At 40.2% G+C, this 24,907-nt stretch overlaps 1 protein-coding gene across 1 annotated transcript in view; it reads left to right on the top strand.

The window, feature by feature from the left end:
• gabra4 (gamma-aminobutyric acid type A receptor subunit alpha4) overlaps positions 1-24,288 on the top strand; it is a 25,125-nt gene extending 837 nt beyond the window's left edge. Inside the window, exons 3-9 of the mRNA XM_037781230.1 lie at positions 1,970-2,037; positions 2,285-2,505; positions 3,225-3,307; positions 8,173-8,316; positions 8,859-9,011; positions 16,842-17,098; positions 21,513-24,288. Coding sequence (XP_037637158.1) covers positions 1,970-2,037; positions 2,285-2,505; positions 3,225-3,307; positions 8,173-8,316; positions 8,859-9,011; positions 16,842-17,098; positions 21,513-22,046 — 1,460 coding nt within the window. The 3' untranslated portion in view covers positions 22,047-24,288. The remainder of the gene's footprint in view (positions 1-1,969; positions 2,038-2,284; positions 2,506-3,224; positions 3,308-8,172; positions 8,317-8,858; positions 9,012-16,841; positions 17,099-21,512) is intronic.
• The last annotated feature ends 619 nt before the right edge of the window (positions 24,289-24,907 follow it).

The following is a 24,907-nucleotide window of genomic DNA, read 5'->3' as shown; positions in this document are numbered from 1 at the left end:
TAATCAACTCACTATTAAGCACCAAATACAGCCTATATGTCAAGTCAGTTTCACCATCTCACCTCTGAAACGCTTTAAATCCTCATGATAAGAAAGGGAAGAGAGTATTTTTTATTTATTTTTTAGAGTATTTTATGTACTAGGAATCATTTTCCATATGAAAACTACAAATAGTAATAACCCCACAGCTCTGAAACTGTTTACATCTTCCAATTAAAGGATGCAACTTCATCTTTTAGTTGACTTTTTTGTGCCATAGAAGCTTAAAACATAACAATAAGTGCAATAAATAGCCGTAAACTCACTATTAAGCACCAAATACAGCCTATATGTCAAGTCACTTTCACTATGTCACCTCTGAAACACTTTAAATACTCATAATAAGAAAGGCAAGAGTGAATTTTTTTTATTTTTAATTTTATTTGACTTTTTTGTGCCATAAAACATATAAGTCAGCAGTAAACTCACTATTAAGCACCTATTATACCCTACATGTCAACTTAGTTTCATTCATAGTAATTACGTCACCTCTGAAACACTCAGAGAGAGTGAATTTAATTTTTTATTTGACTTTTTTTGTTTTGTTTTATGCTATAGGAGGTTAAAACACACCATTAAGTGCAATGAGACAACTCATTATTGAGCCTCAAATACACCCTATAAGTAAGTTTCACTTGTATATTCTTAAGTCACAAATCTTCATCAAATGGCTTTACGATATTAATGCCCTAAAAAACCCTTTAACAGGAGAAAACAGGAAGAAACGTTGGAAAAGCAACAGAGGAGGGATATGCAACACTCATAGGTCGTAATGGGAACATTATAGCAACAATGTCATGTTTTTTTCTTTACATCTTTGTGTGAGAGACTTGCATCATACAGAACATGTTGCTTTCGTGCTCAAATGTGTCACAACACATGTGATGTTTCAGACTTTATCCTGTAAGCCTGTTAGTTTCTGCCATCAAATGAGGGGCCTGTATAAGCTCTAAGTTATATAACCGTGTGTATATGTTGCGGGACAAATGCTTAATGCATGTTCAAGTTCAAATGCTAAAAGTACGGATTTTTCAAACCAGGACATGTTAAGAAGTCTAAAATACATTCTGTCAATAGACATGCACACTGTGGCTTTGCTTATCTCTGCACTTATAAACAAGGCCTGTACAGTCTGCCTCCACATGCATTCAGTGAGGGAAAAAAATCAAACAGGATTATGTTTTTTAAATCTTTAAAGCTATTTTTTCACTTCCATTATGCAAAGGCACTACAGCTGTGGATAAGCTATTGCATGTCTTTTGGATTTGGTGGGTTATAGGTCTGATATAAAGAGTGTTTAACACAAGTGTGAATAAGACTGGTGTCTTTTTATGCAACTGAACTGGCTCACAGATCCAGTTGCATAAAATAGACCTAAAGTCTTTGTCTTAAATATAACTTTAATTCACCTGTTAAATGAAGCTTCCCTTTGAGCAATGCATTATGGGTGAAATAAGACATTTCACAAGAGGAAAAAATGGCTCATGTCACAGCAACAGCAACAGCAACAGCAACAGCGACACCAAGTAGCCTATGGGAGAAAATAACAGAAAAGGTAAACAGCATAAACCCAACTGGCGTTAGAACCGTCAAAGATGTTCAGAAACAATTTAAGAATATGGTAAGGATAAACAGTTGAAATATGTAGCTAAAAAATAGCTGAAAGTAATGGATAAACAGTTGAAATAATTATCTAAAAGTAATTGATAAATAGTTGAAATAGTTAGCTCAAAGGGGACTTTCTACCTCGAATTAAGTCAGTCTTAATGTTCATGCAACAGATGCTTAATTAAACCATCTGTAAACTGAGAAACAAAGACCAGTCTAAAGCCAAGACTAGTCTTAAATAAGTTTATGCAACTGGCCCATGGAAGGATTTAAAACAGGTAATTAAATGTGACACTTGTTGTCTGTTTCATTGGCTCAATAGGTCCTGTGACTGAAGTCAAGACCGACATTTATGTGACAAGTTTTGGGCCTGTCTCAGATGTTGAAATGGTATGTACCCACACTTTTAATGGACTTAAATACATGACTGTGCTGTATTAATACTGTTAATTCTAAATTCACACAACTTTGTTCCAAATCTGGTCCTTATAGAAGAGCCCAGGCAGCTGTGTGGGTGGAAAGCAAGATGTTTTACTTACTAGATTTTCTTCAGATAATCATAAAGCGATACCATCCCACCTGCCAACCTACCTAACCTCAGATGTTTATCTCGCATTTGCCAATTTCCCTGTCTTAGGAGTACACAATGGACGTGTTCTTTCGGCAGACGTGGGTGGACCGGAGGTTGAGGTACGAGGGCCCGATAGAGATTCTGAGGCTGAACAACCTGATGGTGACTAAAGTGTGGACGCCGGACACCTTCTTCAGGAACGGCAAGAAGTCAGTGGCTCACAACATGACGGCCCCCAACAAGCTCTTCCGCATCATGAAGAATGGCACCATTCTGTACACCATGAGGTACTGTTGTATACTCCATCAAATAAACAATCTAATATCAAACACCTAATCAATTATATTCAAAAACATAACTTTAGCCTAAACTTAATCAAATGGTTTTGTTAAAAAAAACGGTCTATTTCCTGCTGTTTTAACATATGCTAATTCATGATGGGGAAATGGACTCTTCACATAATTTGTTTTTCTATATTTTGGTGTTTGTGCTAATTAAAAAAACAGACTTTGTTTGATTTAAAGAAATTGAGCAGATTTGCTGTGAAATCAAACCCAGTGGCTCGTAATGTGTAAACAGTGCAGAGCTGTGTGGAGGCAGTTGCAGAGGCTGCCAAACTTTGAAATCTTAAATTCAATATAACAGTCACATAACTGCTCCTTTGCCGTTTGGTGTAAATCAAGTAAATCACTGACTTGTTCAAGTGTTAACCCTCAATCACATCACTGATAGGTATATACAGTATATCAGAAGAATAGACCGGCTCTGCAACCAATCTCTGTGCGTTATCTACTGCTAGTTTACAACAGTGCATGCTAACATTTAGCACACCTTGCAATGTGAAACCCACCTTCCTATGCTAAACAGTGCTAAGTGCATGGCAACTTACAGTATTTACCAAAACCTTGGCGTTGCTGTTCCTGATTCTTGCAGAAATTCTTGAAGCATGTGTGTGTGTGTGTATATTTGGTCCTTTATTGAGCATCGCTTCTCTGTCCTGCAACAGGTTGACTATTAATGCTGAGTGTCCCATGAAGCTTGTGGACTTCCCCATGGATGGACATGCGTGCCCCCTCAAGTTTGGAAGCTGTGAGTCCTGTGTGTGTGCGTGTGCGTGTGTGTGTGTGTGATAGATAAAGAGGTAGAAACAGAGATGGAGAGAGAAGTGGTCAGCACATTATGTGAAATCATGTCAGAAAGTAACTGACACAGTCTCCTTTAATTGTGCACTGGCTCTCTACACGGCAGGTGAGGACGGTAAACATCAACCAGATGTTTGCTGATTTGCTCTGACAGGATAGTATAAACCAGCTATACATTTGCAGCAAACTGGTGGCCAGTAATACATACAAAAAAAGGAAGTAAAGCACAAACAGGTCTGAGAACGGAAAATGTAGTTTCAGCCTGACCTCTGACCTCTCTACAGAATCCCATAAATCTAGCGGCCATGCATGTTTTCATTCTCATATAGCTGTAAAATGATCATGTTGGCACTACATGTAATATTTTTCCTCAATGAATCATTATCGCCATTTACCCCTTTGTATCTGAGTCATTATAATAATAGCTGTAAACAAATAAACCCATTGCTGAGAAGCCCCCACACTGCATTTTGCATTTTGTGCCCCCCGGTGTCGTTTCACAGGAGACCCACCGGATTACTTTACATCACTAAACAGGAGGCATCGCAATTTGCAAGTAATACACAGCAGGTAGTTTCAGCGAGAGATTTGACTTTATTTTAGCTTACTCTGAATGTTTTACTCTCAAAAGCTGTTTATCCATCTCATTTGCAAATGGAGTGACTTCAGTGGGAGGGAGCAGGGACCAAATAAACAAACAAAAACAAGATTCTCAAAGGAATAATAATGTGACTTCTTCACTTTCTTGCTGAGAGTTATATGAGAAGATTTATATCACTCTCATGTTTGTAAGGCAAATGTGAAGCTACAGCCAGCATCCGCTTAGCATAAAGACTGGAAACAGGGAGCTAGTAACAAAATCTACCTACAGGCACCTCTAATGCCGGTACACACTACACCAGAATCAAGCTGATGTTGGGCCGGATTCCCCCTCCCGACAGTGGTCAGCAAAGCTTTGATTTTTTGATGGTTCTAAAGATTATCTTTCCATATATGTTAAGAGTGTTTTTTACATCACTCGATTGACTCGGAAGTCCATCCTGGCCGCACCGATTTCAAATCGTAAATATTAAACATGTTCAATATTTACGATCGGATATCCTGTTATCTGTGGGAAACCCCAAGGACAGCCGATGACGCAGTCACGTGGGGAAGAACGATAGCCAATTGAGAACCAAGCTGACCGAAGAAGGAAGGACAACCACTGCCGCCATTGTGGACATGGCTAATGCACGAGCTAATGCAAAACGCTAAGCATAAACTAGTGGTAAAATGGACCTCAGAAATGGAGGACCAACTTGTTGATTTTTTGGCAACAACAAGAGTGTTAATTTAACATGTCTCCATGACTTCATCCATTATTTTTATTTTTTATTTGTGAATTTTCAGTACAAAGCAGTGCAAAAACGAACATCGCTAATATAGTGCTCTAGGGATGATGTATTTTTGTACGCCAACCAGGAAGTTAACATCTCCCTGGTTCCCTCGACAAAAAGACGATGGGATTATTCCATTGGCTTTTTGGATTATTGCAGAAAATAATCTCTGTGACAAACAAACGTTTATTATACTAACACGTTTTGTTCAGCAAGATAATCTTCACAAAAGAACACCACTTTTATGATTTTTGAATGCAATCGCCAGAAGTAAAAAGCTAACATTAGGCTATAAACGAACTACAGAACAAAACGTTAAAATCTCTTTCCTTATTTCAGGCATCTAACTAAAAATCCATTGACTTCCAGACGAGGGAACCGGAAGTGCTAAAATGCTAACTCATTTCCAGGGACTCATTTAGGACTCATTATTGTAGCACTCTATGTTTCCTGCCCGTCGTCCGCCATGTTTGTTTGCATTTAGTTTTTACAGTAAAGTTTGATCATGAGAGATTTTGTGAGATTTCCATTTTTCTTTTTGTTTTAGTCAGGACTTTTGCTCATGAATGGAATCTGTTAGTGTGTGGTGTGTTCACATTTTCAACATCTGGTAAGATTTGAAAAATCATTTAGTGCAGGCCAGCCTTAATGCTCACTGATGAACATGTTGTTGAACATCTTGTTTGTTAAATTTGTACACATGCTGAAGTGTAAAAACAACAAGCGCTTAGCTGTATTCCACCTGTTTCCAGTCTTAGTGCTAAGCTATACTAACTGGCTTCTAGCTGTAGCTCCATATTTTACGGACAGATGTGAGTGGCAGCTAGCTCCTCATCTAATTCTCGGCAAGAAAGTAAATGCCGAACTATTCCTTCAACACCACGGGAAACAGTTACCATTCATCTTATTCATGGTCTTGGCATGCCATGTTTTCATGATTCATTTTAGAAGATATATTTATATTTACAAATACATGTAGTGCTTTTTAAATATATATTTTTAAGAGTTTAGGAAGGTAAGGAAGTCCGTCAAGAATCAAAAGTTGATCCTGGCTCGGTCTGACAAAAAGCCTGATCACATGACTCTGTTCTCTGCTCGGCACTGAAAAGGTTTCTGTGGTGAAAAGAGGAGCCGAGCACTTTGTGAGACACAAAGCGACTGAATGCTAATACTAAATAATGAAGTATTTCATTCTTCTTTGTGAACAATGAAACCCTAGCTCAGCATCGGTGTTTATAGTGGGCCTACTGGTCAGCAGAAATGACTTATCTCAAATAAAGGAGTTTCTCAGCTCCGTCTTATCGGAGAAGAGCAGCAATTTGAAGATTACATCTGCAAGAGAAAGGAAAGAAAAAAGACGAGTTTGCCTTTACACTCGCCAAATCTGCCGTCAATTACCCAGTGTGGTGACATTGCAGAGGACAAATTAAAATTTCTCAGTTATTGTCATCCGTCTCCCCCTCCTCATCCTCCTCCTTTCACCATCCTGCTCTGCTGCTGCTAGCCTCGAGTCAGGAGGAAGCGACCATGGATCTGATGCGGCCCGAAGCGTAGGAAAGGTCAGAATCCCTTCCTCTGCCTCAGGATAGCACAGACCTATGCAGCTATTTTCCATAGCTGGTGTGTGTCTGTGTGTGTGTGTGTGTGTGTGTGTGTGTGTGTGCTAATTTTCTCTCTGTCTGCCCTGCCTTCATTTTTTCCTCCATCACTCTTTCTCTCTCTCCCTCTCTCCGTCTCCTTTTCTGTTTCTCCATCTGGACTTGTGTGCACAGGCATTGCGTTCCACTCCATGACACACCAGAGTCATTTCATTTTGGCAGCACAGTTGGTATCCTGCCGATGTGGAGTCCCATAGGGAGTGGCAGGCGAAGACTACTGGCATTTAGACTGGCCAAGCTCGCCAGGATACATACAGCAAAACACTGGGAAATAAAAAAGACTTGTTACGGTTTAAAGTATCCCGAAGTCAGACACGTCAGAGATTTCTTCTGAACGTTGCAACTTTTGTTGGGGACGAGATGTCAGCATGATGGATTAGTGAGTGAAATATGACAGATGGGACGCTTACCATCTTTGACTCCGACCACATTGCATTGGTTTCAGTGAGTCTGAAAAAGTGGATTGGATGCAAATGGGAGATATAAGCCAGTCAGTGACGGTTCAGAGCCATATGATGAAAGATCCTCCTTGGCAATCAGCTTGAAAAAACCTGCGATGCAATCTTATTTTTTCTTGCAGAATAGTAAATGAATTACTCTAGAATTTGAATAGAAGTGAAGGGTTAATCTGCCTCAAAGGGCTGGTAGCCCTAAAAAAATAATTAGTCAGTGGAGAGTTTTAGTATCCTGTGATGCTGCTTCAGAGGCTTTTCCCCTCGCCATGAATACAATTCTCAGAGAAACAATGAACAGTAGTAATTTTGATTAAAAACCTTTTAAATTTAGAGGCGCTAAATGCGAGATTGGGAGCATTTCTATTGCCTCTGCGCAGCTCTCAACATGGCGATGGCTGAGCCGCGGCTCGTAGCTAATGGTGCTAACAGAACTAACAGTGAAAACAAGGGCAACAGTGTTAACCTGGGGGGTTAGCGGAAGGTTGGCGGTACACTTCCGCGCCGACAGTGATTAATCATATGATTGTCCATATTTAATCGCGATTAATTGCAAATTAATCAAATTTTTTTATCTGTTCAAAATGCACCTTAAAGGGAAATTTGTAGTATTTAAAACTCTTATCGACATGGGAGTGGGCAGATATGCTTGCTATATGCAAATGTATGTATATATTTATTATTGGAAATCAATTATCAACACAAAACAATAACAAATATTGTCCAGAAACCCTCACAGGTACTTTATTTAGCATAAAAAATATGCTCAAATCATAACATGGCAAACTGCAGCCCAACAGGCAACAACAGCTGTCAGTGTGTCAGTGTGCTGACTTGACTATGACTTGCCCCAAACTGCATGTGATTATCATAAAGTGGGCATGTCTGTAAAGGGAAGACTTGTAGGTACCCATAGAACCCATTTTCATTCACACATCTTGAGGTCAGAGGTCAAGGGACCCCTTTGAAAATGGCCATGGATTTAGGTTTTCTAGTTTCATATGATACCAGTTTCTTCACTCCAGCTTTAAAACTGAGCCCGCTACAACCTAAAAATCGCAAGTTGCCTTAATGTGTTAAAGAAATTAGTGCCGTTAAAACGAATTAACGCGTTATTATCAAGTTAACTTTGACAGCTCTAATATATATACACACACTTATAGCTATGTAAAATCATATCATAGTTATTTATATATGTGGACAAGGGCAGTTTACAGTACTCAAACACATTACATACATACACACACGTAATCTTTATACTGCACTGTTACTGCACAATTTACAGTAAGTGACTCACATCGAGGTGGCTTTGCTGTCTGCCTACAGATGCCTATCCTAAAACAGAGATGATCTATACTTGGACCAAAGGGCCTCAGCATTCAGTGGAGGTCCCTCCTGAGTCCTCCAGCCTCGTTCAGTATGATCTCATCGGCCAGACGGTCTCCAGTGAAACCATTAAATCCATCACAGGTGAGACTCGCTCGTCCTCTCGTCAGCTGAATTATACTGAACGCTTCCAAGCAAAATGTCTTTCTTTCTTTCACAAATGAATTTTAAGAGAGAGTGTAAAAGATGTTCAGCTGTCTGTGTGTATTGTACTATGTCAAACCAGGTAGATTTGCCGGGTTTACTCTGTATTTACCACATAAATGAGAGGACAAATACTGTTCAAATGCATCACAGGTGGTAGATATTTGTAGGATTTGGAGCTTTGTCACTCCATTGGACCATGCTCAGCAGACAGCACCAGCTTCTTGAAATCAAACCCTGTCAACATCATGAGTCGAGGCATTTTAGAAGGCCTTTCGGTTCACATAAATACTGAAGGATGCAAAAAAAGATTTTAGCAGCAGAAAGTTGAAAATGGATAGGGTTACTAAAACGTACAGGAACACAAAAAAAAATGATTAAATGGAATAAAATGTGTTTAAAGCTGCATTAAGTGAAATCTGTCGGACTGCGACTTTACATTCTTTGTTAATCAAACTAATTCATTTCTGTTGATCCTCCAGGTGAATACGTGGTGATGACGGTCTACTTCCACTTGAAACGTAAAATGGGCTACTTCATGATTCAGACGTATATCCCCTGCATAATGACAGTAATCCTCTCCCAAGTGTCCTTCTGGATAAATAAAGAATCGGTCCCGGCACGCACAGTCTTTGGTATGTAGACCTCCCACATCCCTCATCCTGCACAGCCAAACTGCTGTCTTGTTTATTTACGTGACGCCTGCTGCATGTGTGTGTCTCCACTCTGCACATCAAGGTGATGTTACAGTGTGAGGTGATTATGGGGAATCTAGATGTTTTTTAGTGTTGTGTTTTTTTTTAGATTGCCTCATGAAATGCAAATTCACTGCTATTAGTTTGTTTGAAATGCTAGAATGAACAGCTGACGGCATTAGGAAAAATCATTTTGAGGCATCTTCTAAGCAAAGATGCCTCAAGCAGAGACCAGATATTTGGGTCTACAAAAATGTTTCTGGCTCACAAATAGTGGATGATACAAAATCCTCTCAAGATCTAGTATAAATACCCTTCAACATGGGCTGAAACTGTTAAAAAAACATGATGGGGAAAAATGCACCGCAAGGGTATTAACAGTAGTTGTTAAAGGCAAAATGCCCAAGGAGGAAATTTAGATTTTAGGTGTCTACAGATTTAAAATGTTATATAAAGAATACCATCTAATCAAGAGCAGTTAATTCAAAAAGGTGATACTTCAATGAGGTTTAGCTTTAAAGTTTTTAGGCCTCAAACGAAACAGAATTAACAAATGATATTTATCACACTTTGACGGAGCTTTGTTGAGAAAGTAAAGTGTAAAGAGTAATGTAACACGTTACTTTTGCTGCTGAGTAATTAATAAAATAATGTATTTGATTATAGTTTTCAAGTAAGTTGAGTTGATTTCCTTTCCTTTCTTTACTTTCATGGAAACTTGATGTATTATTTTTCTTAGAGAGATCATGGTATTCGTATCTTTTTTTTTTATAAATTTGTACTCATCAAAAAAAGATGGAAGATGCCCCCTAAGCATTTTGCTTCAAACCGCTAGGAAGTTGTCTTTTTCTAATTTTCATAATAGTCAGAAATTTCTATTCTATATTTTGCACCAAGCTAATGAAAGTTTATTGACACACATCTCATCATTTGATAAGCAAAATGATGTAGTTGTATACCTTTATCAAATGACACAGATCCCCAAAAACCAACAAGGAAAAAATCAGATCAAGTTACTTCAAAATCTGTAATCAGAGTTCCAAAACAAAGATGGACATTAACACATGATAGCCTGCATATAGGAAACTCATAGACATTGACTTCATGTCAGGCAGTTATAAGAACCCCACTGCATTATTATTATTACATTGCTTACTAAGCTTTGCTTCAAACCAGGGATTTCCGGTTTCCAACTGATGATATAAAAATAACTTAACTTGAGGCATTGAATTCCTGTTATTCTTTAGGTTGTTGTCAAAGGTTGTACATCATCAGTAACTTTCAGTTTCTGGCCTGTGACCCCAACACGTTCTCGTCACATACGGACACTTTGTCAGGACCAGTGGGCTACTTCCTCGTCTGAAAAGTGAAGCCAATGCGGAAGTGCCTTAAACTTGCATTCTGGTTGCAAAAAGAAGTCTGATTGTGTAAAAGTTTATGAGAAAATGAGCCTACTTCTCACTTGATTTATTACCTCAGTAAACATTGTAAACATGTAAATCAATCGCTAGTTTCAAGTCTTCTTCAATACAGCATGATGTTCATTTAGTACCACACTTTATCACCACACCCCCCAACAACTTTCTCTGAGCATTTCATATTAACGCAGATGGGTTTACATTGGAAGCCCGGTGATTCTCATACAGATGCTAAAGGGTGCTTTGTGCATCAGTATCACACACTGAGGGGCGTGACAAAGCGTCGGTATTTGACGCCATGGGAATGAGAACGGGCTGGTGACCCAGTTGCGCTCTCCATGGCTCCCCTGGTACAGCGTTTGGGTCCCTGTCCTAGAATAGACTGATTAGTGTGTGTCGATGGAGAGGCAGGGCGACAGCTGCTAAAACTAGACCGGTGTTGCTGGCTGTTGTTGTTTTATTGTTATTAAGGGACGTCTGAGTCTGGTCGTTTGTCGACCACGTACCTCCACTTATGTTGATGGAAAGTCATTCAATGATAATGGCACTGACACTTGTCCTCCATTTCAAAAGGAGTTCTGATAGATTATGTTTCGGAGCATCGTTTTCAAGAGGTAATTCTAACTTGAGCAATGAGAGAGAAATAAAAACAGTGTCAGTGGTGATTAATGACTCTTTGAACAGCTTTGTGACATGTCGACTGCTTATGATGAAGTATGTGGAGTTACAGAATGGAAGTGGTCTGTTAGTGAAATATACATTTTTGCATGTAGTGTTAAATTAGTTTCTTGTACTGTAAGTGGAAATGCACCACTTTCAAATAAGGCATCCTTTACGAAGGGATTTAATGATTATAACTAATGGTTCTATTAATGGTTTATTCTGTAAATCATTAAATAATGCTTTGTATAATTTATAAGTAATTAATGACAATGTTTGGGTTGATAGGTTGTGAAAAATCCCTTTGACTGTTTAACTGTTCGGCCACATACATTCTGGAAAAGGGCTGTAGGTGATCTGTAGTAAAATATATTCATTTATTTATTAAGCATTTATCAATGGCTTACTAACATGTATAACTGCATTATTACCAAATAGATAAGATAATAACAGCTAGTGGGATTTTTCACAACACAACAACCCAAAATTAGTTCTTATTAATGGTCGTCATTGGTAAAGGATTTACAAACTATTAATAAAAAACTAGTTACAACTTATAAACCCTTTATAAATGATGCCTTTTTTAAAAGCCCTAGTATCATAGATGTCGAGTCAATTTATTTTCATTGTGGTGCTTAAAGGTCCACTGCTTTAGCATCCTATAACTCATGATGGACATTTGAATAAAACCTGCAACTCTGCAACAGCTTAAATCATGTTACTAATGTTAACCACTTATTTACTTACTTACTCCTCTTCGTCCCCTATGGGTAATAAAGCTGCAATGACATCTCTCCATCACATTGCGTCCATGGCAACACGCTGCTCCTCTCCCCATGACAGGTGCATCTTGTCCAGCAGCCCCTCCAACTTTAATACGCACCAGCTATCAGGGCCGGATCTAGCTTTTTGGGGGCCCTAAGCAAAATCTTGTTTTTTGAAAGAAATTCTACTTTTTACACATACAAATATTTAATTTAACTTAGCTGCATTGCTAACATAAAAAAAACATGCACATTATACATACCAGTAAAATTAACTTTTTAAAATAAAATAAAACAATTTGGATAAATTTGGAATTTATGAACAAAATAAACAAATCACTTTTCATGAAAAAAGTTAGTTGAGAGCCCTGGCACTGGATCACTTCCCCTTTAATTATGATGACAGGCCTGGCAGGCATTTAGTCAAACTGTGACAGCATACTGAATCACCAATGGTGACCAAACAACCAACCTCCCTAATGCTTTTGCTGCTGGTGACGCACACACACACACTGTCACCTGTATCCATTCAGTGTGCATTTGACACGCTGTGTGTTTCTGTTGACTGTGCACTTTGTGTTTAGAGTCGGAGTCTGCTGAGCAGAAAAACACAGTGTGTTGACGCTCAGTAGAAATGTCTCTCGGTGCACTGGGGGATCAATGCTGCTCTCCTGCAGTGACCAATGTATCTGACAGACCAGCTGCACTGCCTCCGCCTCCTCGCCTCAAACTGTCCAGCACGACAGAGGCATCACAGCAGCACAACTATTGTTGTATCAGTCGAGCCTCTGAGGCAGCGGATTTCTGCTGTTATCCGCTGTGTTTAAATGTGTGTGTGGCAGCGGTGGGTGAGGTTGGGGATGGGAAGGGAGGAGGGTGGTTGGTGTTTGGATTTCTCCTCTTCCTGCCCGCAGCCACACTCTGTTTTGACTTCCTGCCTCAGTGACTTAACCACAGGGTCCTGCTATGAGCGTAGATGAAGCAGTTTGTCAGGAAGACTAACAGGAGTTGAGCAGGATTAGAGATGGAGCTTCTTGGCTTCACATAGAGGGGTCAGAGCAAAAAGCAAATTTTTAACAAGCTCATTCAAAGCAAGTCATCGGTTTCTGCCTTTGACATGTGACGAGACTGTCGTTCACTGCGGTGTCTGTCCGGAATGAGAGTGTGCTGGTGTAACCATTAATGGTAGAGAAGGTCACAAAGTTCCCAATCACCCATGTTAGAGAGACGCATTAGCTCATGGCACTTTATAGGAATAGTTTAACATTTTACATAATATGTTTCTTTGCTTTCTTTGTGAAAGTTAGATGAGAGGATCGATACCACTCTCACCCTCTGTGTGTTAAATGGCCAGTGTGTAGGATGTAGGGGGATGTAGAAATGTAGAAATGGAATATAATATTGATAACTATGTTTTCATTAGTGTATAATCACCTAAAACTAAGAATTGTTGTTTTTGTTACCTTAGAATGAGCCCTTCATATCTACATAGAGAGCGTGTCCTCTTCACGGAGTCCGCCGTGTTACACCGCCATGTTTCTACAGTAGCCCAGAATGGACAATCCAAACACTGACTTTAGAGAGATCCTTTCACGTTTTTACGTTACCTGAAGGCCACCGTAGAGCTCTCTGAAACATGCTTGAAAGGGGAAGGGTGAGGGTTATTCAGCTGGTTGCAATCTGCAACCTCACGTCTAGATGCCACTAAATCTTACACACTGGTGATCCTTCAAGTACATAAATGAAGCAGGAAGGTTAGTAGTGGAGATGTTCCGATACTGTTTTTTTCTTCCCGATTCCGATTCTGATACCTGAACTTGCGGTATCGGCTGATACCAAGTACCGATCCTATACCAGCGTGACAAAAAAGTATATAGTTATTATTATCATTATTATTTAACAGCTGTTTACTACTGACCATGTATGGATGTGATATTATTACTGGTATTTGTTATATGGCCTGGCTCAATTTAAACCCTTTGTAAAACATGAACAGGTTTTACACAGTGAAATATTTCCAAATGCTGACATTTTCCTCGCTCTGACTACCGTTATCGTTACACTCTCCACGAGCACCGCACTGTTGTTGTTTGCTATCGTCACGTGACAAACTAGCTGCAATCAGTTCTTCTTCGCTGCTCTAAAACAGTAGTTTCAGTGGCAGCCATGATACATCCAGGGCGACAGCGCAGTGAAGGCTACTGTTTTGGAGAGGCAAAGAAGAATTGAGTTTCGGTTAAAGAAGTTGATTTTTTTCTGGGTTAATAAATGATGGTATCGGATCGGTGCATAGACGGGCCGATACCCTATCCCGAACTTTGGGCAGTATTGGACGCATTTCCGATACTGGTATCGGAACAACTCTAGTTATTAGTGTAGCTTAGTATAAAGGCTTGAAGCAAGGGGAAACAGCTACCCTGGCTCTATTCTGAAGCGTGCTAATTAATACAATGTATCTTGTTTATTTAATCAGTACACCAACAGTTATATAAAAATTACAATTTGTGATTTTTGGGAGCAAAATCACAAATTGTCATTTGTCACAATTGTCATCTTACAGCACATAGTTATGTTTATTTTGGCCAACAAATGCCAAGTACTTTGACTTCCCAGTGTTGTGTTGCCACAGTGAGGTTGCCAAGAAAACAGCATTATATCAGACATAGTTTGCAGAAGTATTGATCGGCTGGATAAAGTTTTGTTTAGAGGTGTCGATAGATGCATTTTCTATTTTTGGATTTAGCAAGGCTAGTTCATTTCATGCTGCGTCCGGTCTTTATGCTAAGCTGAGCTAATCACCTCCTGGCTCTATAACTCCATACTCAACGTACAGACATGAGATTCATATCAATCTTCTTGTCTAACTCTTGGAAAGTAATTGAATGTATACATTTCCAAATAAAGACTTTGAAGGAATTTGATTTGTATGTATCATTTAAACTGCAACTGGTATTTGGCATCTGTGTTTCTGTTTTCAGGGGAAGCTAAAGTACCAAAATTTCCCCAGCCTGCAGGCTGCAATCCTGTCATTGTGTGGAGGTGAAAATGAAACAGTTGCTGTAAAGATTTAATTTAGTGAAGGCTAGCTCAACTGCACTATGGTCAATAACATGCGCGAGTAATTTGACTCTGAAAAAATACCCAAACCCAGCTTAAATACAGGAAGAAGATGACTTCCATATATATTCTTTTCTGATTTGATTGATACATACAGTACAGCACTGCACTATTTACACAAATACACCATTAGTGCAACAGGAAGTGGAATCTTTACTCAGGTGGTTGGGAAGAAGAAAAAAAGACATAAAAGTTTATACATATGTAGAGTTCCAGTAAATCTATCAGCCATCTCAGTTTATGCTTATGTTGAGAACAGCTTTATATGAGAGGTTAATATCCTTAGTCTGTGGCCTCAAGCCACACTTCACCTATCAATGTCATCCAGCTGCTTTTGATTGACAGGTAATTATATAGCGGTCACGTCCGGGAGCTGGGGATGAATTTATGTTGGGCAAGGACTCGGCAGCACAGATTGTTCCAGGTCTCCAACGTAAAGGGGATTTTCTCCAAATCACATTATTGCTATTGGTTAATAATACCAAGGACGAGTGATGAGCTACAGGCTTATACTGTAACCTTCTGTTATTGTAGGAGACACATGTGGCCTTGCGTGCTGGCCAGATCGCTGTCTCGTTTTATTTTGATAGAATCTCTCTTGGTACTGCTAAAAGTGAAGTTAGAGAGTCCACAGCTGCTGCTGCTGTAGAGCAGGAGATATACTTTAAGTAGCTGTAAGCTCTTGGTGGTGTTATATCTTTTGATACATATCAGACCGAGTTGTACAAATATTATTTGGAGGTAGAGCTTGTCTGCAGGCAGAAATAATCCTATTAGTTGAGTTAAACCTTCAATGGGCAGATTTTTTCTCTCTCCACGATGTACATTTGACTGAATCCCAATGAAAAAGGCAAGAAAAAAGAACGTATTCTCGTTCGTACGATATCTTACGAAAAGTTATTTCTCATTTTTCGTGTGTTTTACTATGAATGTCCAGCAACACGTGTTAATTTCTGCTTGTTACATGCGTACAGTCTTTTTAAAATAAACTTCTGTCTTTACAGGAAACTACTTGGTTAGATTTAGGAAACAAAACTACTTAGTTAGGTTTAGGAAAAGATCATGGAAGTGGCGTTACTTAAGTACGGAAGTTACGTGACAAATAAGTCAATGTTTGGGTTAAAAATCGGTGGCGTAATTTAAGTGTGGAAGTTAAGTGACTTGTGTGTGTTTTTTTTATGTTTGTAGCTCTTTACACTTCCTGGTTCACAATTTCGTGGATTACATACAAATTGATTTTGTGGGAATATCAATAACAATGCATCAATTTTCGTAGGTATACAAACGGTGTATGAGAACAACCTGTACAGCCATATCAACTTTATAAGGTGATAATATGTTAGTCGTGTTTACAGCTTGTTGCGCTGCCCCCAAGTGGACAAAATATATCAATTCATGCAGGTGTAAATACTGTGGTTCTTTTTGTACATGTCTCCCATTTCATAGAGCCAAATATATTTAGTTCATTATCCTCCGCATTCAGTTAATGACATATGCTGATGAAGAGCAACATAATGTACATGGGTTATTGAACACTGTGCAAATGATCTTTATCACCATTTATTTGGCAATGACATGAAGAAAATCTCTTTCAGAGGGTTTCATTCTGATCTACAATGAGATGCAATGCATGGGGAAAACAGCAGTTTCATAGGCAGATAGATATTTAGTTTTAATTGTAAATAATTTAATTATTATTATATTAGAATATTTTGATTTAAGTGGGACTGCAGTGACCAACACAGATCTCAACTCTCATTGAGGTGCAGGCTCATATGTTTGATATTGTTCTGTTTTTGATCCCACTGAAGGCATCACCACCGTCCTGACGATGACGACGCTCAGTATCAGCGCTCGCCACTCCCTCCCCAAGGTCTCATACGCCACCGCGATGGACTGGTTCATCGCCGTCTGCTTCGCCTTCGTCTTCTCTGCCCTCATTGAGTTCGCCGCCGTCAACTACTTCACCAACGCGCAGATCGAGCGGGCCAAGAAGAAGCCGGCCAAATGTCCTCCGGTGCCCCAAACCACGCCTGTCAAGGTCAAGGACACAGAGGAAGTGCTGCAGGTGATTTTTGTTTCCCTCAAAGTGGCTGCAGCAAATAGTCTGATGGCACTTAACTTCAAGGAGCACTTACACAGCATGTGCCGTATTATGTGCTTACTGTAGTTGGCCTTTAGCCTAGACTTGTGAACGGTCAGGAGTGGGCCTGCCTGAGGATCGTCAGCTGTGCTCCAGCTCATAAGAGCTCAGAGGATCTGAAATATAGAGATAGCAGGAAAAATCTGATCCCAGGATGTGAGTTTAGATTTCCATATATCACCAGAATCTCCTTTTATCAGGCAGAATTTAAATGAAAGATCATTTTTAGCACCACAAATCTAAACATACTAAATCCCAGACTTCTGTTCTCTAACTGAAAACAGGGCACTAGCCTAATAAATTGGCGGTGACACACAAAACCAATATTTTATGGTCATTCGCTATGTTTTAGCTTAATTTGGAAAATTATAACAATTTCTCTGGGACTGTCACTGTTCCTGGAAAAGGTCACAACATGAATTTCCACCTGTTTCTTTCACCTGGACTATAAAATGACACACTTAAAATATTCCATACCTGTTACCCCAAAGATCAGCCTCCACCAATTTAGCTTTCATTCAACCTTGAATTTAACAGCTGATTTGTTGACTTGACTGATTTAGAGCAGACAGAAACAAATGTGAAAGTGAGATAAAAAAAAAGACAAGATGATTTTTACACGACTTTCAAAGTGATCAGATCGCTGTACTGTTCACGCTACACAACTAGCTGTCTTGTAATCGGGAGTCTTTTAGTCGTTGTGGTTTTCACACTTCATGACTGACCGGTGACCGGGGATCACACCTACAAGATCTGTCACTGGGAGGAATCCCCGATGAGGTCTCCAAGCTATGTTTTGTCACGAAAACACACGAGAAATACACGGTAAATGACGTGATAGCATACGCGAGACACATTGCTGATGTTGTTGTTGGGTCCTGTGTTCACAAAATAGCCTGTTTCTACTGTTTCCACACTCTGTTTTATGATTTATTCCTCTAAGTGCAACGACAACTTTGCTCTGTGTTACAAATGCAACACATACAGTAAGTTCCTACAGGCGACCGCCTCTCCCCCATGTTTAGCCTCAGCCCGTGTCTCACGCTCTCACTGACTGTAGTTAGTTACCACGATGTGTAAGCTGCGAGCCAACGCTGATTTGCCTCTGACCTGAGGTCTTTGTCGGGCCCTCCAAAAACTGTTGGGGAGCAGAAAATCAGGGATAAAATCGTGTAGTGTGAACTAGACATAAAGGCCTTTACACACTGGGGGCGTTTTTTTTCCTGTGTGATTAATTTGCGCGTCAGCACATTTTTTCAAACTCTTGTTTTTGTATATTACGCAGCAAAAAAGCAACATAATTTATTTTTTTCCGAAATGAGGTCAATTTCATGATCTTTCACACCTCAATTAATGGCTTCAACAAATCACGTTGTGCAGAACGGGTGCAGTTGCGCCTATATTTATAAAACAATAACATGGAGGCTCCGTAGTCCAAACCAGGACGGCAAACTTTTATTACTTTTTTCAACCTTGACAAATGCAGCGCAGAACAGATCCTTTCCTTCCGTTTTTATCTTTCATAATAAAACCCTTAGATATATAATATTTGCAGTATTTAGCATTTCCGTGTCGTTTCCCCAGTGTGTAAAGAGGTGTTTCTCAATGATGTTGTTTCCTGTGGGACCTTTATTTTGAAATTCTACATGAATACATTGGCATAATCTCCTATTTCTGTATCACTAGTTGAAACAAATTGCATTGACACCATGGCAGCTGACATATGGATTGAATCAGAATTCATGAATGTGCCATGGAGCTATTTTAGAGCTCCTAGTGGGATATGATGTATGTGTTACAAATCACTGTTCATGTAACTGCAGCAATGTATTTATGGTGCTGTTTTACAGATGGGATGTGAAAGGAATGGAGAAGTGCACATTTCTTAGACTTCGTGTTCTTCTGACGAGCTAACATTTAATATACAGGCCTACTGTTGACTGATCATTGAAGCTGACACAACCCAGCAATGCATATGTCAGTTTTACACTAACTACTTTAAGTTGCCCCCTCCAGTCCAAATCCCAGTGTGGCGTAATCATGCCTGAATGCAGTATAGTGACAACGGCACTTCAGTGGATTAGTAGGTTGCCACGGCAACGCCGCCCGGGTACATCTGTATAGGTTTCAGAAAGGCTCTGGCACTGGGGGAAAGAATTAATACTCTTTTCCTCGAGAGCAGGTCCTGTTGGCGCTAACCAAAGGGCTTGGCACGAGGGGCAGGATGTGTAGACGGTTCCAGCTCCTTAGCCCTTGACCTCCTCCACGACGAAAAGCAAACCCCGCTATCCACATACACACACACACACACACACACACACACACACACGGGACACAATAACACTGGATCCTTTCAGTTTCAGGGGGGGTGGATTATTCCTGCAAATGCTTTAGTACCAACATCACACTCTCCCTGCTTGAAAACATCAACTCTCAAAGGATAAGCTCCTTTGACGCTACACTGCATTACCGCCCCGATGAAGTGCTACCTACTTTCTGTCTTAAGCTTGTGTGAAATGAGAGAAATCCTCGGTAAGTGACATCTGTATTGCACACGCTCGTTCATCTGCTAACAAATGAAGGCCATCAGTCAGGGGGACTGTAATCAGATCAATGTGACGAGGTTTACGTTGCCCGGCCCGCTTTCCAGAGAGGAAAAAGCAAGTGAGCTTTACCTTTCCTGAAAACGCCTGTAAACGTGATTATTCACACTACAAATCCTCATACTCTCAAATGTGGGTCCAACTTTACTTATTTTGTGACTCACTCAGAGTTGAAGTGCTTAATATTATCACTTAGTACGTAAATAGCTACATGTAACAGTTTGTTACATATTTTGGTCAGATATTGTAATATCTTTGATTTTTACTTTAACAGGATATAAAAGCATCTGAAACAGACCATGATGTGAGTCAACAGCTCTTTACGAAACATGCGGACTATAGAATAGTGCCTGGCTGATACTGAGAGACGGATACCAACATCGATATTTGACATCTTGAAAATCTGAGAGCTATATATTGACCGATATTTATTTTTTAAACATAAACACATGACATAAACAAGAATTTATGATGATCATTTTTCAAATTTGTTAATTGTGAAACAGATAAGTGGTACATTTTACGGTTGAAAAATAAACTTATCAATGCTCTTTGGTGGACAAAATATGTAACAGAGACACAGTTTACATTATTTACATTTACAACTCAAAATTCATAGTAACTTTTGAAACAATGCGTCCTTGATGGGTCCGACAAAGAGCAGAAGAGAGCTTATGTTAGTTTAAACTCTATCATGTTTTTTTCCCCCTATTTATGCGATATGCTACCCCTTGGCTTTGGGAGTAGCGCTGGGTTAGTAGGCTACTAGTAGTAGTTGTAAACTAGTTGCAAGTCATAGTAGAGCAGACAAACACTGTCATTCACACATTTGCTGTTGCATTTTTTATTGTGAAAAGGCTAAAACTATTTCTTTGTATACTGATTATCTCAGCCCCATGCACAGCCCTTTACAGGTCTGCTGAGACCACTAACAGTTGCTGAGCTCTGATTGGACCATCGCTGTTCAGATGAGGGGTTTAGCGAGCAATCGATTTCTTACTTGTTAGCAAACATATGTACCAATACCAATAGGCCTATAGCTGTGATGAGATAATATTGGTCAATTTATTCAACTTCTGGTTCTGAAAAGTGAAGCCAATGCGAAAGTGCCTTAAACTTTTATTCTTTCTAACAGCCAGCAGGGGGAGACTCCTCTGGTTGCTAAAAGAAGTCTGATTGTATAGAAGTCTATGAGAAAAATGAGCCTACTTCTCACTTGATTTATTACCTCGGTAAACATTGTAAACATGAGTTTATGGTCTCAATCTCTAGTTTCAAGTCTTCTTCAATACAGCATGATGTTCATTTAGTCAATTATGGTCCCATTTAGAGTCAAATAGACCATAAAGCAGGGGATGCTTCAGGGCTTGGATACCTTGTGATTGACAGGTCGCTATTACTGCGTTGTCTGGGAATTGTCCACGTTTTCGTCTTAGAACTTTAGTGTGTTTTCAGTTCGTGAAAGTTAATTATAAACTTTTTGGCTGCCTAAAAATGTCTTATTCAGCGTTTGGTTGCACTTCCTGTAGCTCCACCCTCTTGTGTCACTTCTGGTTGCAAAAAATGGTGACGGTCAAAATGCTGAGCTCAAGGCTTCAAAACGGCAGTCACCAATGATTCACACCCCAGATGTTAATGAGCTTAAACACAAGGAAAGTGTTTTTTAAAAAAATGCCAGTGTCGGTGAACTCTAATACATAGATATATCATCATTGTTTTTTATCTCTGTCTCACAGAATCCTGACAGCAACGGAAACCTGAGAAAGCGGATGAATTATATTTCCCACCTAGAGGCCAGCAGACACCAGAGAGCCCAGTCCACCACCAACATCTCGGGAGTGGGCCGAGCGAGACCTCTGCGACCTTTAGCCAGCGGAGTAAACGGCAGCTCCTCCACCCTCTCCCGCTCTAGCCCCAAGTCCGAGAGCCTGCTCAGCGTGGCCTCCTCCTCCGCCCAGCTGGTGAAGAGTGCGCCTCAGGCCGCAGCTTCCACGCCAGACGTGATGGCGGGGACGCCCTGCAAGCCGAACGCCAGCTCCGCGTCTCTGCAGCATCTGCTGGGGCCCAAGCTGGAGCGCATCCAGATGATGGGGAACAAACTGGAGCTAAAGCAGACACCGTGCTCCCAGCCCACCACCGCTGGTATGGGCGGGACCAGCAAAATTGACAAGTACGCACGGATCCTGTTCCCAGTGTCTTTCGGGGCTTTCAATATGGTCTACTGGGTGGTTTACTTATCAAAGGACACAATGGTGTCCAAAGGTGGCTAGATGTTGCTCTGGCAACAAGACTGAAGACTCTTTTCTTTCAACAGATGGGAAACAAATAAGGATTATGGGAGTTTGCAAACAATAAGAGGAAACTGTTGTTCTTGCCAAACAGATAAACAAAATGTGCTCGCCAAGCACTTCCACATCCCGGAGAGCACATTTATTTATTTCTTCCTAAGGTCCTCGAACAGCAAGCATGGGAACAAATCAACCAAATTAGAAATATCTGACTCAACATAAGAAGGAACACCTGCACACTGGAATATGCTACTGTCCTCTTTATATCGTGCTACGTCTGACTGTAAAGGTCTGCGTTGGCTTCAACTGCCTCATGATCCCTTTTGGCCTGCAGTCAAGATAAAGCATGGGATTTTTTCATTTTCCTATTTTTGTACCCTGCACCTGGCGAGATGTTGGGATGTGTGTACCGCCGTCCACACGAAATGAACTGCACCAACGCTATGTAAATATACAAATTTATTAGGATAAACGGATTTATATTTAATGATTACAGTGTACCTCCATTTGAATAATAGGACTTGTTGCTTTGGTGCCAGCAGGCTAGATGATGCAAAGTTAAATTGTTGGAAAGAGCAAAGGGTCTCTGGTCGTGGTGGTTTCCTTGGATTTTCACTTTCCTGAATACAGGCCAAGTGACTGTCAAAGACGGATTAACTAATCTGGAAATATTGAAATACCGAAGATGAAATTCGGGGATCAGTCGGGTAGAAAGTAGTCAAGACAAGTTATTAATTCATGTACAAGTAGGATTTAAGCTTCTTTCCTGCCACAATCGGTTTGCCAAATAGTAGACAACGATTGTGCAAGTGATTAAAATACAGACAAATAGAGGGAGCGGAAAGTAAAGCTGATCACCGCAGCAATAAAACAGTGAGTTGCTTGTCTGTTTAGGGACTACTGCTCCTCCAGAGGAGAGACTCAGGAGCTGACTGCTGTCACCCACCTTCTTAAACAGATGCTTTACGTGTTTCTATACCCTTTCAGTTTAACACATATTCCACTGCATTTCATGGTGTTAATCTTGGGAGCCTTTTCATGTGTGGCTGATTCAGGTCTATGGAGCGGAGCCCAAGTAGTGTTATTATTATTATAAAGCTGCAGTGGAGCCCCATCACACCACATTTTTAAGGCTGAACAAAGGAAAGGGTGCCTTTTCGTTAAAAGCCTAAAGTAGAACGGCCCGTTGAGTTTTATTATTCAATCGTTCATTCAGCTACTGTTAATTGTGGCAGCTAGAGTTAGGGTAATGGGATTTACTGTAGCTATACTACATTACCAGCAAGAAAAAAACACCCTAATAAAAGTCTGAGTGCAGCACTGCCTCTAGCCTCGCTCTTTCTGTTTAGATCCTGTTTAAGACATTATTTTGGAAAATACGTTAGGGTTGTTCTTGCATTCTTGCTGAGAGCTCAATATAAGGCTACAGTAAGAAGTCGCTGAGCTTAGCTTAGCATAAAGACTGGAAACTGGGGAAACAGATGGCTCTGTCCAAAGGTAACAAAATATACCTACTGCTATTGATAACATTCAGCCACTAGATGTCGCACTCTCCTTCCTCCGTTCCATTGCATTCACTTCACAACAAGTGGTTTGTTGCATAACCTGCATATGTTAAGACAACCTGCATACTGTATGAGAGACTCAGACAGACAGTCGTGTCAAGTGATGAATCTTTCGTGGCAGAGTAATGAAATCATTTTGCAACATGTAGCTATAGGCCTACAGTCAGTGGGTGTGTTGGACCAGAGTGAAATCAACCATCAACGCCATTTATCTGTTTTTTCCACATTAATTAGCAACTTGATCACTGACGACACAGAGATACCACGTGATACCAACGTTGTTATACTATTGGCTCACAAGCCTTGTTAGGATTGGGAACCGTACATCAGATACCTTCCACGGAGATAAACAAAACAGTAATTTTGGACCCGTCAAATTTTTTAAAATGATTAATTCACAATCACAATAATTTTCTTTTATTTGGCACCTTTCTAAAAACTGATGTATTATTATTTTTTTTAATATTCGTCTACATACATTTTTTATCAATAACACCTTTAACTTCACTAATTAGACTTCACAAAGTCAGATAGGAGGCTAGCTGTTTCCCCTTGTTTCCAGTCTTTATGCTAAGCTAAGCTAACTGGCTGCTTGCTGTAGCTTTGTATTTAGCGTACCGACATGAGAGTGGTATTGAGCTTCTCATTTAACGCTCGGCAAGAAAGCAAATAAGCGCATTTCCAATGAGTCCATTTTTTGTTAAAGGTGCTCTATACGATATCCAGAGCATTAATATAGCAACAAACAACTATTTGCTATGTGAAGATATAGAGGCGTAATGTCTACCTGAGCAGAGAATGAAGTCGCTCTCCCTCTGTGTGTCTTGTAATCCGAGCTTCTCCGTGCTTTGTTGACGTAGCCGGGCTGGCCGTGCGTGCTTTTAGTGCATGTTCATGAATGTGAGCGTGCCCCACTGGCTAGCTCACGGCCGTTGCTCTGCACTGCTCTCATACGGCAGTTACAGCTGATAACGCCGTTCCGTCCGATGGCGCCATTGTGGAAGCATAGCAACCATCCTCCGGTTCCTCCCAGGTTAACACTGTTAGCTCTGTCAGCAGTTTTGCCGTTGTTTTCACTGTTATCGCTGTTAGCACCGTTAGCTACGAGCCGCCAGCTCAGCTGTCACCATGTTGAGAGCCGTACGGAGGCAATAGAAATGCTCCCAATCTCGTATTTAGCACCTTTAAAGCTCTCAAATTAATTTCACTAATTAGACTCCAGGAAGTCAGCTCGGAGGCTAGCTGTTTCCCCTTATGTCCAGTCTTTATGCTAAGCTA

Source organism: Sebastes umbrosus, chromosome 9 (assembly GCF_015220745.1).
Source record: "Sebastes umbrosus isolate fSebUmb1 chromosome 9, fSebUmb1.pri, whole genome shotgun sequence".
Lineage (NCBI taxonomy): Eukaryota > Metazoa > Chordata > Actinopteri > Perciformes > Sebastidae > Sebastes > Sebastes umbrosus.
Note: the sequence above shows the minus strand (reverse complement) of the source record. Positions and strands in the feature narration are given on the sequence as shown.